The 18102-nt window shown below is 43.0% G+C and overlaps 1 protein-coding gene across 1 annotated transcript; it reads left to right on the plus strand.

The window, feature by feature from the left end:
* Positions 1 to 2579: 2579 nt before the first annotated feature.
* LOC110975359 (uncharacterized) lies at positions 2580 to 15751 on the plus strand. Its single transcript, XM_022227798.2, has 3 exons — positions 2580 to 3188; positions 12059 to 12196; positions 12339 to 15751. The coding sequence occupies exon 3, from the start codon at positions 12404 to 12406 to the stop codon at positions 14111 to 14113; it is 1710 nt and encodes a 569-aa protein (XP_022083490.2). The 5' UTR covers positions 2580 to 3188; positions 12059 to 12196; positions 12339 to 12403; the 3' UTR covers positions 14114 to 15751.
* The last annotated feature ends 2351 nt before the right edge of the window (positions 15752 to 18102 follow it).

The raw sequence follows: 18102 nt of genomic DNA on the forward strand, positions 1-18102 counted from the left end.
TCATGCATTACTTGTGTACAGGGCCAAGACTTTGGTCCTAAATGGCTCCCTGCTCTTTCCAGTTCATAACCGTGACGTCACTTCTTTTCAAGCCGTGCCCATTCCACGTGGAGTTACTATGCATGGAACAATGAAGCCAGAATAAGCCTTTTGCGAGTTAAATCTGAATAAAATCTGGTACACAGAGTTCTTCAAACTCACGTGAACATAACAATTTGATTTCTTCATACTGAAGACACTTTTGCTATACCTCATTGTTTTGGGAAAGCTTTTGCTTATAGTTAGGCCTACATACATAAAGACACCTTGCACAATACACTATTTTCAATGGACAGGAAGAGCACAAAGGAACCAGTCCATTCCAGAAATGGTGGTCGCTGTGGGAAAAAAATAGCCCGAATCACGATGTATACTAACAGTGTCTTTAATCCGCGGAATTCAGTTTTTTTTTTATATTTTATGTGTGCGTCTAATCAGATAACTCAGTGTACCAGATTTTATTCAAATCCAACTCGCAAAAGGCTAATGAACGCGCAAACGTGAGTGTTTCTCCAACGGGAGCTTGTAATCAGTGTAGTCTGGTTCCCAGACTTGACCACTCACTTTCGATTGCAAGGGTTCGGTTATACCATAGAGCTTACCCAGCAAGAAGTGAGACCGAAGGTTCCCCCCCAACATGTCCAATCCCTATACACATTCCAGACTATTGTTACTTAACACATCCCCCAAGATGTCTGAAAGAAATTCCCCAGATTCCTGCGAGACGATGGCCAACACAAAGCAGGGGGGGGTTTCTCTCCGTCTTATACTTTGCTGCATATGAGGATTCAGGTCAGGGAACCCGACTAGTTATCAGTTGTACGTGTGCGTGTATAACCATAGACACGGAGTCACGAACTGGATTGTCGACGGACTGTTACAAGTTTACGGCACTTTGTAGGCTTACCTGAAGATAATTAAGGTTAATTGACAGCTAGATACGTGAGATATGACAGGAATCAGGGCCCGCTCGGGAAGCTGCTTGGAATGTTGATGGTGGATGGAGCAGTTGCAAGAATCTATCTAACTAGTTAAGGAATGAACAGATGTGATTCTTTTCTCTCGAGATAGTCCTTATCCTCTCACGCTGAAATATTCGATACGATGGTAGAGTTATGTGGACCAAAGTTTGTCAGAAAAATGTGAATTGCAGACAGACAAAAAAAAGTTGCCGCCAGATCTTACCGCTCATACTTTTCTTATATAAAGCAATGTTTTGCCAACCTCCAGGCTAATATCAATCTCTTTCCGACGCGTTTCTCCAAACTCTCAGAGTGACCGATAAAACTGTTGGATGTGGATAAGCACACCCGAACCACCGTCGGACTTCGTGCATTTAATCTACAGGTATCATGTCTGTAAAGTGTATTTTCAGCATACCGGGCCCACTAAATGGTAGTGAACATGACGGCGAGAGTTTAAAGGTTACAGAAGTCAACTCATCTTCCTCCAAAGTAATGTTTCCTCAGATCTGTCAAGCTAATACCCCTGTTACTGTTTTGAAGTAGACTGAAAAGCAATGAAATATTTTAAAAGAGTGAGAAATTTCGCATGGACTATTTTATATGTGGCCCTTGATGTCTTAGAGTCAATAAAATAGGCAAAAAGGACTCGGCGAACTTTGTTGATCTAATGGTGTTTTTATTCTGTGATGAGTGCGGGAAAAGGAACAATATCGATAAGATGCTTCCATGACCACGGCTAGCAATTGAAAGAGTAAAAATTATACAAATTGAAATAGCGGCAGTGGCAATTTTCTGCCAACCTGCTCCTTACAAGGAGCAGGTTTTAAGGCCGCCATCTTGGAAGTTTTAGGACACTTGTGCATTAAACATGTAAAAATTCAAGAAATTAAAGGTAAATAGTTCTTGAAACAATTGATTTCAAAATATAGGATCAAAATAATGGATAAAGATATCTCTGTAATAGTAGAAAATGATGAATTATCTTAAATATCCGAATAAGGAATAGTATATTAGATGCTTCTCTGACCACGGCTAGCTAGAATGATGTGTGTCGCGGGGTCCGCGAAGGATACTTGAAATGATTGGTTGCAAATTTCATGAATAATAATGAAGTTATTTAAATGCAAAAAGGTTTCAAAAATGCATCTGAAATGAGGGAGTATACATGTACAGTACATTAACCTGTGACCATGGACAGCCGATGTACATGCGTATATGTACATGTATGTACATTTACATGTACGTCCATGGTACTCGATCGCACGACACGCTTTATGCTCAACAAATTCAAGTAAATTTTCGCATTGTGTGAAGTTGGTCTTTCAATGAAAACGTCAAATGGATTCTGATTCCCTTCCATTTTTCGGTTTATTTTGTTTGAAATGCGATTCATTCAATAGTTGGCGTCGAGTCAATGTTTGCTGTGCTTTGCTCCGGAAGTTATTGATCAGCCGCACTGAATCATGGGCGGAAGCACAAGGTTAAAGGAGTAGTCGAGCTGGTCCTATGACAAACAACAAGCAACGTAGGCTACATTCATGACGACGTGTGTGAGATTGTGGGCGTATATTAAGGGCACTTAGCCTTCTGCAGATGTTCTGGGTAACCTCTCAAAATAGTATCATGAGCCATTTGGAGCACACCCAGGATCCCTTTAAAGACACACCGCAAGCCGGACGCTTTGACGCCGCGTGACCTTCAACGTACCACGCATCGAGTTGGGATCGTGAGTTGTGTGTACACAGCACTCTGGAATAGTTCCCTAGCTTGAAGTTATTTGACCAAGATTTGATAGCTGATAGTGTGACTAAGAGCCCGGTCTCTGGTTCCAAAATGGCTACGCGCTTTCCCGTGCAGGTCAGCGTTTCAGTGCAGGGGTTTTCGGGCCATGGTTTTTAGTTTCGGATCAGGACTAGTGATGTTTGTGCTTCGTGTTCAACGTGGCCATTGTCTTAGGCGTTTTGCACAGCGCACGACAGAAAGTCGGGGACGGTCGTGCTAGGTCTAAAGCTTCGAAAGCAGTGTTCAACGTTTCACGCGCCTTATTGGCATGATTGAGCAAAGTACTGTGAACCTAATTAGTAATTGTACTTTCATTGTGCTTGGTATGCGGTTAAGTAGTCTACCGTTGAGCCAATAAGCAACACATGGCACGAAGAGGGACGCACTCACGGACAGCTCAAGGTAGGGAAAGTGAATTTTAGTGCTTTTTCTTGATAATCTTCTGAACTGCTAGCAGAATAAACGCGCTGTTGCCAGCACAACATTTAAAGGTCACACACATGGTACTCTCGTCATCAACTGCAGTATGGATAGTAAAAATATACCGAATAGTTTTGAAATTCTGGCATGTCTGGGATAGTGGTTAGAGCCTGAATGATAGATGATTGATCGTAATCATCCTGGTCACTCCCAAGAAGCTTAACCTGTAGAAAAGATCGCTGATAGTGCTACAAAAGAAAATCCTTCGACTCCCCTTAAGATCAAGTCGATCGTGCGTCGATACGGTAAAACAAACTTACAATTTTACAAAGACCATTCTCGGTATATTTGACCATACCCTCAGGGGAAAAACATACTGGAAGAATCGTCATGATACTAGGTGAAATTGGGGGTCTGTTTCATTTATAGAAATAGAATATTTTGTGCAAAGGGTGTTGTTGCTGTTGGACATGTAGACGGGAATCCAGCCCCATAGATTATACACGTACGTGTTTCAACGAAGTCTTGTCAAGGTTTGGTCACATTTGCCAGTCTTTCTAAGCGGTAATCGACCTTTGAAAGAGTGATCTTCATTCCAAATGCATTTCCCCCCCATATCGATGGGAGGTATCGAGCCTTCATAGTTGGAACTTGTTTTTTTCCCAGTTGTGTGCTGCAGTAGAGTCCCCTGAGCATGAAGAAACGACTACTAAGAACTGACTTGAAATCGTGCCAAACTGGACTCAGATGTGATACTACACCACTGAAGTTTTATAAACGGGGCCCAAACAGTACATGTTCCAGACATTACTGTCTGTCCGCTTACATTGTTTACTGCAAAACCGTTCTGAACTTGTAGAACGATATTTGGAACGTGTTTTGGGTCCTTTTGTTGAAAGTCTAATCCGTAGTTGTCACGAAATGTTTAAGTTTTCGACGCACGATGGTGAAAAAATCTATTGGTTTTATTTGCAGTCGAAAGCGTTTATCATGGCATAGAAAAGTTTGCTGATTGCCTTGAAATTGGGCCAGTTTATTAAAAGGAAGTACATGGTATTCGTCCTGCAGAGCGATACTTAATATAATGACTCTCTTGGGTTAAAGGTCATTTGGAAGGTATTTCTACAGCCAGGAGAGGCATGAAAAGAAGGGCCGACAAAACCGTGCAAACATGCTGTGAATCCGCCTAATGGTTCGGCCTGTTCTAAATCACATCTGAGTCCAGTTTGGCACGATTTCAAGCTAGGGTGTTCACCAGTTGGCGTGTTATGCAACTTTTTAGGGCTGGATCCTGGGCCGCCAACATGGTCCATGCCCTTTTCTAAAAATGATTTCGTCTAATTGTCAAAAAGTCTATTCCAGGGATGCAGTATAAACCAGGTTGGATGGAGCACCCACGTTAACATCGAGGATGTGTCTTCGTAGGCTATACACGAATGGTTCAAACGAACATTTACCAGTACTGTCTGGTCCAGATTCATGCAGTAGTCTTTCTGTTCAACTTGTCTTGCTGAGTGTGTCAGGTTAACACGAATAAATGTATTTTGTCTGACCCTGTCAGTGTGACACTCTTACTGTGTGAAATGCATGTACATGTAGATATATTTAATCTCTTGGAGATGGACATCAACTTAATACTGTGTAATGAATACTTTAAAGCTGTAGTGTGCAATAATGTACTACCTTGAGGTACTGTTCCTTTGAATGAAATTGATGTTATAACAGCAAACCCTGTGGTGTAAATTTAGCACTGTCGGTGTGCATATGTGATGACACCAATCCGGTGTGAGCCTCTCTAGGAGTACCGAGAGTGTTACGTTAACACTAATTTAGCACCACAGTTTTTGTACTGTAGCTGGAAATGAAATCTTTTGCGTTTACAAGTCTTTGTAGATTGGTATTTTAAAAAATCATTTGTAATTAAAGCTTTTATTAAATGGTCTGTCTTCTTGAGCTTTTTTCTGTTAAAAAGTGCTGCAAATATTCTCCTTTTGAACTGTTCTCCATTGTCTTTGATGGTGTTTTGTGAAAATGGATACCGACTTGAATTTAATGTCGTAATACCCACCTCACCAGTGCATAATACCCTACAGTGAGTTCTAGCATGGTGATCCTGAGTAATACATCAGGAAAGCCTTCGGATTAAGGTTCCCAATCAAAATGACCTTGAAAAGGGTCAAAATGATTCAGAAGGGGTCATTAACTATTGTTAAAGTAACCTACGGATGCACACGTGGAGTTCTTAAGCGTTAAAGTGTAGCTGCAATGAATTTTTCTTCGACAAATTGTTTCTGCACCTTTGTACTTTTCTTCAGTGTATGAAAACTCTTCTATACTCCTGTCTGCTTAAATGCATTGAAAAGTGCACACGTTTAAACAATCAAAATTATCAATGTTTTCCCGAACAACAGAGGGCGCTGATGCTGTGAAGTCAATGAAGGAAGACATGGTTCAGTGAATAGGTATTTCTGTTCAAATTGTGAACCCAGATTTAATTTACTAACTGAAAATATTTCTGGGAGAGGGGTTGATGTTTTCTTATTGTTATGCAAATAAACAACAAAGAATCAGCAAAGAATTAAAAAAAAACTTAGTCCAGGAAAATCTACAAAAATGCAGGACTTTTTTGTGTACAAAAGGTTTCTTCCGAGATGACATCACAGTTTCGCTCATGAATATGGAAATCTCATGAGCATAAAACCCCAAAAGGCATTAAAATACCCTTTGAAATAGTGAAACCAAAGTTGAAACTAAGGTTTACTAATACACAAAATTGATTGCAGATTCCCTTTATGATTGTAGTACACTAATTCAGGTGGTAATTCCTTCCCAAGCTCTTAAGCATGAAAAGTGCCCCACATTTTCTTTTGAAAATGGAGATTGTTTGGCCGAAGAAAATAGAGGGATTGTGGAAATGCAGGCCAGGCTCAACTCCTTGGTTTCAGGGGCTTCCATGATCCACCCGAGTTGATAAAATTATGGTTGAAAAATGGTGCTCAGTGCCTGAGAGAGTAGACTGATGTCATTTAAAAATGACTGCGGGCTGGTGAGGGAACTAGCACTTTTTAGGGGTGAGTTTGCTTTGTGTGAATAATTGAAAGTAGAAAAGAAATGGAAAGATTAAGGCTAAGACAATAATTTAAAGTTTTTTTGAAGAAACTCCTGTAATGCCGACTGGTGTGATATTGAGCTCTGTGCATGGACATGTACATTGTTGATTTTACACTCTTCATTGGGCTTGAATTAGTGCTCTGCACCCTGCATACCGTTTTAAGGTAGAAGCTTGATTGGACATCAAGGCAATTGACCGTGGCGGCGCGATCAGAGGTAGAGTACGCCTAAGCTTGTAATATGATAATTAAGGGTACTTAAAATGCTCGTGTCCTTGATGTTATGGGGATTTGACCGATTTGTAGTTTACACGCAGTGCCATTGCTGCACTTGAACTGAATGACATTTTTATCTCAGCATAAGTGTGTATATACAGGTATTTTGCCAGAACTAATTGATATTTTTGATTTGAACTCAACGATCCTAAACCCTTCTCATCACTGAATAATTTGGATCATAATCATTCTCCCTTCTTAACTCGACAACGATTATTTTCAAAGTTTCTGTTGCCAAACACTTTGTAAGCCGATCTGACACATTTGTAGGGTATCAATATTTTTGACCTATACTCCTGTGTATCGGGAATTTTTAATTAGTTTACGAGATGAACAAATTCGGATTTCAGAGGAATGGGATGTGACCCGTGATCTCTGAAAGGTCGCACGGATGTTCGTCATTGCAGCTGCTTGGGGCTTTTGGGTGTTTGTCCAAGTTATCGCCCATTGCGGTCTGGTAAACCGTCAACATTGCGGAAATCATAGTTGACGTGGTAAACCGATGAAGCGCAGCCATTTCATTGTGAGACCGCTCGTGCAAGTTTCTCTCGCGATTTGTCTGGTTGATAACTAAGCGATCTCACAGACTCCATTAGTCTCTTTGTAAATTCTTGACACCAAAGAAGTCTTTCGTCGACGTAACAAGCAGCTTCAGCGGATACGAGATGAATCGTCTGCCATAATCATAAATTCCACGAAAACTGCATTAGAAACTAACTGACATTTCCTCCAAGCCCACGCGGCACCTCAGCTTGTGGCCATGTGCGACGTCGCCAGAAAACTCGACACAGCCGTTACATGTTGGTCTTGCAAGTTGCACCGGGCCTGGGGTACTGGTAACCTTCAAACTGAAAGCAATCACTCACCATGAGTGACCCAAGACAACAGAGTTCATAAAATTATACACGTAACAAGGCCGACTTCCAAACCGCTGAGGCAGTGTCACTTTTAAGAGCGTTCTGCCTTCTCCGTGAAGGTAGACCTAATTCGGGTGCGAAATGAGTTAGTATAGATGACGATATTATTACTCATGCGCATGCTGCGCTTGGTACATTTCCTTTCTGGTTGTCTTCTAGTTTGATACCTAATCGATAACGAATCCAGTGTTTTTAACCAGGCCGGGCGCGTTAATACCCCGTTTTGGACTGTTAATCTTTTCATCGCAGTCCCTAATTCTCTCCCCGGTTAGCTTTCAAATGAGCTGCGTCAAGGCCTGGAGAATGGGTGATAAACTTTGTAGTGGGATGTTGCTTTGTAGGGGAATCGAGTACAGAGGGGGGAGCGGAGCACTTCTTAAAATCGCCACAGAATGGTAATCGAGAAACAGGCACGATGGAGGAATAACAGTGAGTCCATTGACATAATCTGACAAGATGAACTCTTGTCTTTTTCACAGTTTCGCATTTCAAAAACTGCTAAACCCGTAAAATGGCTAGGATTTTGCAGCTAAGAAAATTGATGAAACTTTAAGCGCCTCAACGTACTTTAAAGTTGTTTACCAGAATTACCAGAAGTGGAGACTTTCCAATTCTTCTTGATACCTAGACGCTGGTCCATGCTTCTTGTGAAATGAAACAGCAAAGTGAATTCGTTTGTGTGACAATTTACTAGTAACGGCAACGAAACATCAAACAAAAATATGCATTTTGTCATTCAACTCGTGAAATGTGGGCCTGTCAGATATCAGTAACATGCTTTCATGGTGGTGAAGACAACCATGCACAGGAAAGGTAGAAAAATAAATCCGTGATCTGGTGCATTTTATAGCCACTGCTTTCGTTTCCATCATCGGTCTTATAAATTGCATGTGATTTAAAAGCATTTTATAAACACGTATGCATGTGTTGTGTATAACATATACAACTGCGGGATTCTGAAAATGTATAGAGCCCGGATTGTGGATAAATGCCAGCTTGCATCTTTATTCTTGCAAGGCTTTGCTCCCTTGCCTGATATATTTACCAAAGAAGTACAATCGGATTGTGTTTAGCAGTTGAAGTTCTAGTTTGCCTTCTTTCGCAGATGGTCATGGTTAGACCAAATGGTTAGGATGTATAAAGATCGTGACCTGTGACATTTTACCTGGCAGTATCCTTTGTGCATGCTGTAGGTATAGCCCGAATCGTCCGTCTCATGTGGTCTATCTCAGTACACCGTCAGTACAGCTTGAGAGTTCTGTTCATCTCTATTTCCAGCGATAAAAACACAAGTTTCCTTTCGCACGCATGATGTCGGCTTCAGGTGAGCCGGTGACCACGCCAAGCGATCGATCTCTCTCAGCTCAAGGGATGGATCAAACAGCAAGCTTATAATAATATGGAACGCCAAAGAGGCAAAAACTTGGAGGCAACGCATCTACGATATTACTGCATCGACTTAAATACTGACAAACCCAACTTCATGATGGTCATTGCACGGTATGAAGATATTATGTTACCAAAAAACCAAAATAAAACCCCCCAGCGAACGGGGGGGGGGGCGTTTGAACCACCGATCCCTTCCCTGGCTACACGTGAATGGTTGAGCTGTGCTTGGCAATTCCAAAGTGTCTGGAAATTGATCCACGGAGGAAGGAAAAGTTGTGTAATTCGACAACCAGAAGTAGAAGCCGTAAATACGGTGGCACGACGCTCGTAGACAGGTGGCACGCGCGCGTTACTTGCTTCGTTGACCAGTAGGGTGTCGTGATTTGCCAAATGCATTGTGCGTCAAGCTGAAGAATGTGCACGTGAGTGCGATGCCACCGGAGTGACGGCTTCTTTTGATGAATCCATAATTTGTCCTTATGTTTCGTTGGACGATGGCTTTATTACTGGCGGTAAAAAGCAAAGGCAAATGTTGCAAATGTGAATGAGCAAAATTCTGCGAAATTAAAAGGTATGTTTCGATTACGACAACTGGTATTTTGGCAGGGCAGTTGTAAATTACGTTGGGTGCCCTGTCCGCCGTAGTCGTGTTTCAAGTCTGCAGTGGCAATAACGTCTGAGCTTCGCACATCAATAACTCAAGACGATTTCCCAGCGGGAATGCTGGCATGGACCTTGGATTCAAGCTGCAGCGCTGGGACATCGGGGAATCGGCTTTAGCGATCAAACCCCAGCTGCGCTTCAGCGTTGGTATTTCGCCAGTGGAATGCCGTCGCACGTGCCCTTTGGCCCCGGCGCCGAGGCGCACGTTGTTTGATTCTGGCGGGAATTATGATAAAAGATGTCTTTGGGGTTGGGGCATGTCATGGTTATGCTAGCAAATCTTTGCTGTACCCAAGGGTAAAATCTGTGGTAGTTGTTGTGGTATACTGGTAACGATCTTTTATCAAACGGTCACATCTTAAAGACTTGATTAACAATTAACACAAACACAGCGAGAAGGGGGTCCTTGCAATAAATGTGTTTTAAAGGAGCCTTTGTAAACATACCTTTGTGTCCTATATAGTTACAGTTTTGTCATTCTGAGGGCACTTTGGTGCCCTTTGGATTTTAAGCTATCATTCGATTTGCATGTGATGTCGTTTAAGGAATACTCCTCCGTTGTAGTTCAATTTAATACTTAATAGAATTTTTGATATTTTGCTGTCATACCCTTTCTTTTATTTGATGATGTGATGTCTCAGGTCAGGAAAGTAGACAAGCGAGCAGAGTATCCATAGAAATCCATTCAGTTTCCAAAGTGTACACTCTAAAATTTTCCGGGTCAGATTGACCCAGAATCGGGTCCCATTCGGTATGACCCTTTTCTGCGTCAAAATATGATCCCTTTTCGGGTCATATTTGACCTTTTCTGGGTCATAATTTGACCCGGAAAAGGGTTATACCGCATGGGACCCAATTCTGGGTCAATCTGACCCGGACGTTTTTAGAGTGTAGTGTTTTTAGGGCCTACTTGCTTTGTTACTGGTGCCTAAAAAGCAAACCATGCTGATTTTATTAGTCCTTCAACATTTCAACTGAAACATATGCGCAGGAAAGATTTTATACGTGTGATTGTGGCGACCGATGCGAAGTCCAAATTTTGTAATATCCAGGAGAAATATGAACTTCACCACAAAAAAGACCATCGTTATGCGTGAATGCTACATTGCGTCAACTACTGTATCTTGCCATTGGCAGTTTTGGGGAGTAATTCGATTTTAGCCCCGTGTCGTTGCCGGGGGGGGTCCCGTGTTTATTATAATTGGGTGCCCAGGTTTACCTCCTTTTTTCCAGTGTTCGGCAGTGAGGATGGGTCTCGAAAATGCGTTTGTTATTCTCTGTACACCACTGAAAAAAATACGCGAACGACACTTGGACCCCACTGTCGAAAGTCGGCGGGTTGTCGGCCGACGACATTTCAGAAGGAGCTTGAGGCACTCGAAACAACATCGAAGAAGCACTCGAAGAAATAAAGGCGGTTTGCTAGGGCATGCTAAGCTTCATTCAGTGTTTCCTCTCCAAGTTCGTCTGTTTGAATGAACACGGCAGTGTTTTTGGATCTAAATCCTCAAGCACTCCTCAGATATTATCAGTTCCATCTTCGCAATTTTTTTTCCTGCGCAAGCCTACTTTCTGAGACTCAGGGAATGGGTTTTCGGCGTTTTGCCACGTGGGGTAAATTCGTGTAAGGCGTGTTTAAACCGGTGTTTTCGAATCTGTGACAGCAGCGAATTCAAAAGACCAGACAACTTTGTTGTTTTAAGAAAACTGTTCTGTCAGATCCACGTTAGTGGCTGGGTGTTTGGCTTCACTTGACTGTGTACAAGCTCATTCATCATTCATTTCCATAAACATGGATAAACATGCGAAATAGTTAAATATTATTATTTTTAATTAACAAACAGTGAAATCTACTGTCTAAAATCTTACCAAACGCTGAAAAAAGGCCAGCAACCAGCGCTTGTGCGCGGTGCTCCCCAGGGTCAGTCACTCTCATAATTACTCGTATTAATCGTGATCAGTTTGATAAATTACTATCAACCGTCGGTTTTGAGTAAAGTGCCAAACATTTTCTTACCCAACTTTTAAGAGTGGTTGATTGGGATATATTTTCGTAGTTGGACTTTGTGATATATCATAGGAATATTTGATGGGAAAGTTTGAAGGGAATAGTTGTAGTACTTCGTAAAAAAAACGCGTTATTCTGCAAGGGTTTATCTGCATTTAGTTTTTGTAGTAGAGACCATTAGTCTGTGAGGTACCAAAGTTGCCATTATTGAAAATGTAAAATGCACAATGTTGACGCAAAGACAAATGTTTGAAAATCACTGCATTCAAACACACATCGCTACACTAATAGGTTTAAGGATTTTGGGGCAACAACCGGGAAATTTTGAACTAAAGAGTGAACCGCATTTAAACCTCAGTCCTGCCATATAACTCACTGAGATCACATGTTTTCCTTCTCTCTCTCCTGACCCTGTTTCAACCTTTCCATTTCTTTTATTTCCCTTGCTATCATTCATCCTTTCCTTGCCCCGCCCTAAACATCATACAGGAAAATGAGCTCAGCGAAGCAGCCGGGGAGTAAAAGCCAGTGTAGTGCTGGAGAATCGTTCCCTTTGCTGGAGAACAACGAATTATTGACGGGGAGGGACATCAACCGACTGTCCACGAGGCAAGAGCCGCCTGCTTGGTGAGTGGGCAGGAGAACTGGAAGTCACAAAGAATAGTCCATGAATGAATAAAGTATTTGAGATCTGTCTCCCAGATTTCTACGCGGTCAGAGCTCAATGCTGTGTAATTGCCATGTGATTTGGTCCTCTTCACTTGTGCAGAGGACAGATTTTGTGGGTCAGGCGCTGTGGGAAAGGATTGTGCTCAGAGGCAGTAGCCAGACAAAATGGATGGCACCAGCGCAGCAACCAAAAAGGGTGTCTGCTGGTCACGGAAGAGGGTCTTCTCGTTCTGCTTGGTGGCACTGGCGGTGTGCTTTGCCATTATCATACTGGGAGGCCAAAACCAGACGGGCGTGTACAAGTTCCACAGGTGGCTCGATCCCGGTGCCCGGTACCAGTCTGGTGCTGAAAACCTGGAAATAAGCACGCCGATGAGGATCCAAGACCAACCTGGTCACAGCGACGGAGGCTTTGCCAAGGTCAGGTCAGATATTCTTGACAGTCATGATCATGATGATGACTTCTTTAAAATTGTTCCAGTCCTTGCTGGCAAGGGCGCTACCTATGGTGAAAGTGAGCAAACCCTTCCGACGGAGAGCGCCGCCAAGACAGAAACCGAGTTTTCTGATCTAGTGAGTGGCACTTCGAACTCTCCGTTTCAACAGGGTGCAGCAGCAGAGGGCGTCGGTAACGACATCAAATCAGTGCCTAGGAACAAAATTAATGCCACAGTGGGCGATATAAACCTAGAAACAAGACGTGTGCCATCTATAGTCACTAAACAAGCTATCCAAAGAAAAGTTGAGTATATTGCAGGACTCAAAGAGTCAGTGCCTGTTAAGGGATCTTTCCCTGATCATCCAAAAATGTCCGTAGACAGAAACAACGGAACAGTACCTTTTAGACGAAAAGTCAGTGTCTCCACTCAGGCTACGCAAACTTTTATTCCAGCACAAACGACAGCTGAAGCTGTGTATTACGACATTTGTGCCAAGTGTTGCTATCGCTACACTACTATTAACAATGATATCACAAAAGTACTTGACGAATCGCAGCTCAGAGAAAGGGGTTGCCAAAGGAGACTTCCAGACGCCATGATCTTCGGCGTGAAAAAGGGCGGGACCACCACCTTGAAAAACTTCCTCAGCTACCATCCCGACATCGCCTTCACTCAGGAAGAGTTGAAGTTCTTCACCTCTTCGAAGGAGAGAGCGAAGGGGTTGGAATACTATCGGAGCAGAATGATCTACTCCACCCCGGATCAGATCTCCATGGAGAAAACCCCGGCTTATTCTCACTACCCGAAGGTCCCCGCAATGATCGCAAATGTCCTGCCCGATGTCAAACTCATTATCATCATGCGAGACCCGGTGGAGCGAGCGGTATCCGACTACGTGCACATGCAGGTCACGATTGCCAAGCGCTGCCACAAACTGGGAACCTCAACCCTGACGTCGCTGCTGACCAATATCACTCTGCCTAAGGATTGTGACTTCTTCACCCGCTACGAAATCAACAGCACGTTTGACGAGTCCGTCATCGACTCCAAGGGACGTGTCAAGGATCGAAGTCAGCTCATCTCGAAAGGGGTATACGTCAAGGATATACAGAGATACTTGGATTACTTTAAACCTGAACAGATTCTCGCAATAGACGGGGAGGCGTTCATCCTCGACCCCTACCCGGCCGTCAAGAAAGTCGAACAGTTTCTGGGCATCAGGGATTACTTTATGCGCGACCACTTCTACTTCGACGTGCAGAAAGGCTTTTACTGTCTGAACAAGCCCATCCCCAACAACTGCATGTGTCCGGCGAAAGGGCGCCCTCATCCGCGGGTGCACGAAGACACGCTCAGGAAGCTGCGCGACTTTTACAGACCGTACAACGCAGAGCTCAAGCAGTTGACGAAGCTGGACTTGCATTGGTCCTCATAGTGGAATATTTTTTCGCGCCCAAAGATGCATTTTTTGCGGTACATGTGCATATTTTCCAATTTTCCTCCTGAATTCTCAGTGCTGTGGTCACTTGAAGACGCCAGATCTTGTTGCTTTGAAAAAAAGTGGTACGTCCCAGTTTCATGGAGGCGTTAAGCGGGAAATTTTGTGCTGCTAGTTAATAATGCAAAAACCAGTCGTTAACCAGATAAGCAAAATATGTTGCGTTCACGAGTGATATGCGAACTTGCAGTCCTTCGATTTTGGCCAGCGTGCACTGTTTATGCCGAAGCTAATCACTTTAATTGTGGTGTCTAATTTCTAATCGAGAGACTCCAAATTTCTCCAGCCACCAACTGTGAATTGTATTATGATTGGAATGTGGCATTCTTGACGTTTTAAGATGTAGAAGTAATTTTTGTGCTCATTTTGACTTGCCTGCTCGACCCTATTCACAAATTTTAGGGCATATCGTCACTTTGATGGTGCTTTGGCTGCATTGTTGGCCCTTCAGTTTGGCAAAACACCGTGGACCACATAACAGAAGCCAACTGTTATCTATACCTTAAAAAGTGAGGCTTTTACAAAAGATATGAATATGCAGGTTTTACTATCGATCCAAGTATGTTTCAAGAAAGTGTTACAACTGTAGATCGGTCGATCCTTTTTATAAAGGTAGATTGGTCGATTCACAATGCCGTGCGCCACCTAGAGGTTGTTATGGAGAGGCTTTTTCGCAGTACATAATGGGATAAATAGTCTCATTTGCTGACTGCGCTGTGCGCGGAAAGCTTGAATTTTTCTGAATGTTTGTTTATCTTGGTTAAAAATTCGAAATTGCTTATTGCGAATGGGTGTTAGGTAGTAAAAATGATGGTTTTGTTTGGTGCAGGGAATGCTTCTATCAATCAAATATCCCTACGAAGTGCATTAGTGCACTTAAAATCGTGGCAGCGTAAGCTTGAAAAGTGGCCTGTCTGCGGCAAACTCTTGGTAGCGACGTGTATTGTGAATCGCGCACATCATACAAAGGAGTCGAATAGGATGGCTATTGACATTCCTTTTGATTTCCACTGAATGTAATATTTACTCACCTCATCTTAAGTCGTTTGTGTATTGGCACTTCTGGCATTTTGTGCACACCCATTAATATTCCCAATTCTTTGACTCGGCATTTATTGAATGAAAGAAACTTCAGCATGCATTATTCATTATTCCTGTAGAATCGGCTCATCTCTGAAGTTAATGATTATATGTTGCATCATGTTCCAATGACAGTGAAAGAGGCAGGTAGATAGGTGAACGTGTTGCATTAAGGTTCATCCACACTGGAAAATAGCTTGAGCTATATTTTTTTTTAGAAACTGGCAATTACGAAATCTCTTTGTTTTTCATTTAAAAACCCTTATTTGTACATCTCTATGGAATATACATGTACATGCCGTAGAAAGTGCATACATAATATTTACTTGGTGTTAAGAGTAAATTATGCGAAGTTCATTTACATTGTTAATATGTACAGCTTGGCTTATGAACACTCTTCGTTTCTTTCAAGTTACTTTATGTTTTGTATGTGAAATCGTTGAGATACCCTATTTAATGAACGTATTTGCTCTGTGAGCAAATTTCGAGAATGTACACGCATTCCTCTTTCGTCATTTGGTTTGTTTGAATTAACAGGATGGTTGATGTTATCATATAAGTTTCCCCGTTTTCACAAAACGAAAACTTTTTAGAAAAGCATGGTCTGAAATAGGCTGAACGTGCAAATACAGGACAGACTTAATAGATTGTGTTGAGAGTGTGCTATTTAAATGACTTATGCGATCTCAAAGCTATACGGGGCCAGGGAATCATAGCTCCGTGGTGCGGCTGATAAACGCGTTTGTTGAGGAACAGCGGGCGCTTATGGAGTGAGGGCGTGCAGTTGGAGCTGCAACGACACCCGTGGAAATAAAGCAGTCTAGGATCTTCGCATGAACTCGGGAATCACGCCAGCAATGGCCGGCTATTTTCAGTTCAAGCTCTTACTTTTTTGCCACCGTGGAGGGAGGCTTCAACCCAAAATCGAATGGCAAGCTGTTAAAATGAACTGAGGGTGATTTTTTGCCAAGAATGATCGGCCCTGAAAATGTCAGTGTGCGACCAGCAAAGTCAACAAAGCGACTCCAATCCATAGGTAAAGAAAGCGACCTTTGTGTCAAACTTCATTTCTCCCACAGAAGGAGAACCATGGTCCCTTATTTTTCCAGTTGCACGCGCAGCTTAGTGCAGTGAAAGGCATCATGGGCTTGTGTCACAACAGTGAATATGAGTTGTGCTTGTCATGATATACGCTATCTTCACACGTTATTGAGAGCAGCGGCGTAAATCCGTGCCGGCGGGTGGGAGGTGGGAATGACCCAGGTCCCAAAATTGCCTGGCCACGAAAATTCAAAAAGTTGGTGGGGAGCCAAACACTGTATTACACGAAGGCCACTGTTTGTGATTGTACGTATGCATGTACTTTCTTTTCTTTAGAGGCGCTTTGTCACCTAGCAACCACGCACATTTGTATTGTCGCTCTTGGAATTTAGAGAGTGCGCACTTCATAAAATCTGAGAGTGACAATACAGTTGAGTGAAGCTTCAATCCTCCCGACTGAAACTTAGAACAATGCGAGCTGGAAGGAAATGTGTTCAATCAAATAGCATTTTCGCATGCCACTCGAGCCTCCACTGAAAGGGGTTCTTTTTTATTATCTAAATCGTTCCTTCGAAATCGTCTGGACCCTCATGTCAACCTATTCATTGTTACAGCTTGTGCGGTTTATTCTCGTATCCCCGAAGCCTTCCAATAAAATTGAATTGCTGTCTATGTGACGGTTTTAATTTGCTGGTCTGCAACCATAACTAAATTTGTTGTCAGAATAAAAAGAGAAAGTCAGGGCAGCTGCCTCTTCTTGTATAACGTCAAATGGTATTGAAGACAGGCCTGCGGCAACCCCAGCATGTTGCAATTTGTCCTGAGGTCAGCGGTCTATCCTCGGAGCACGGACAAGCCGGACTCGCTGCTGGACATGGCGAACACATGGCCCTTCAGATCCAGTGGTGCGACCATGAACTGTAATGATTCAGCCGAACCCGTCCAGCCATTTAGTTTCAGCGTTTGGTCGACGGAAGCCTTGTTGCAGCACTGCACTGCGAAGAGATGGGTAAGAGTCAGTGTCAATTTCACAGTATATTTCATATTTTCATTTCATTTTTTTTTCATTTTACTGTGTCAAAGAAAGGTGACAAAATACGGGCAATTCACAATAGCGCGCCTCCAAGAGTTTGCGACGCGTTGACCAATCAAAATGCACTCTTCGTGGTGCGCTATTGTGAATCGCCCGTATTACGCCGCGTCGTCCCATCGCCGGCCCCGACACCACGACGCGACGGCCCCGAGTTCCTGTTGCGTCTTACCGTCGCGTCGTGCCGTCGACGCATCATGCCCTTTAGCCGTTGCGCTGTGCAGTCGCATCGTGCTTTCGCCGTCGCCTCATTACTAGGGGAAATACGGGGCGCCCTCAGAGGCGGGCTGATTTCTAATACATGTACTATATACCAATAAGACTTTTCAACAACGTTGCATAACGTTTGGCGAATGGATGCTCGGGATTGTTATTGTTGGAGACAATTTGTTCCGCTCTGGCTTGGTTCACTTACTCGCGCGGGGGCGCTAAAATCAATATGCCGACGGAATGGGAAATTGGCTTATGGGTGCACCCTGGTAATTAGGCCAGAAATATGTCCGCCGCGCTCATTAATAAAAGTTATAGACTCAAAATATTCTATATTAGAGAGTCCTGAGAGCCATGAAATTGAGGAATTGGAGAAATATGGCACTGAACCCCTGGCCCGGACTCTGGGCTTCAAATTCTGAGTAATTTGGATGCAGTTGGGTCCGAAAATGGCACTACTTGGCCATTTTGCAGAGGGATGGTTTTTCAAAATGGCTACTTTTCT

Source organism: Acanthaster planci, linkage group LG02 (assembly GCF_054643075.1).
Source record: "Acanthaster planci isolate LZ-2023a linkage group LG02, COTS_SCS, whole genome shotgun sequence".
Lineage (NCBI taxonomy): Eukaryota > Metazoa > Echinodermata > Asteroidea > Valvatida > Acanthasteridae > Acanthaster > Acanthaster planci.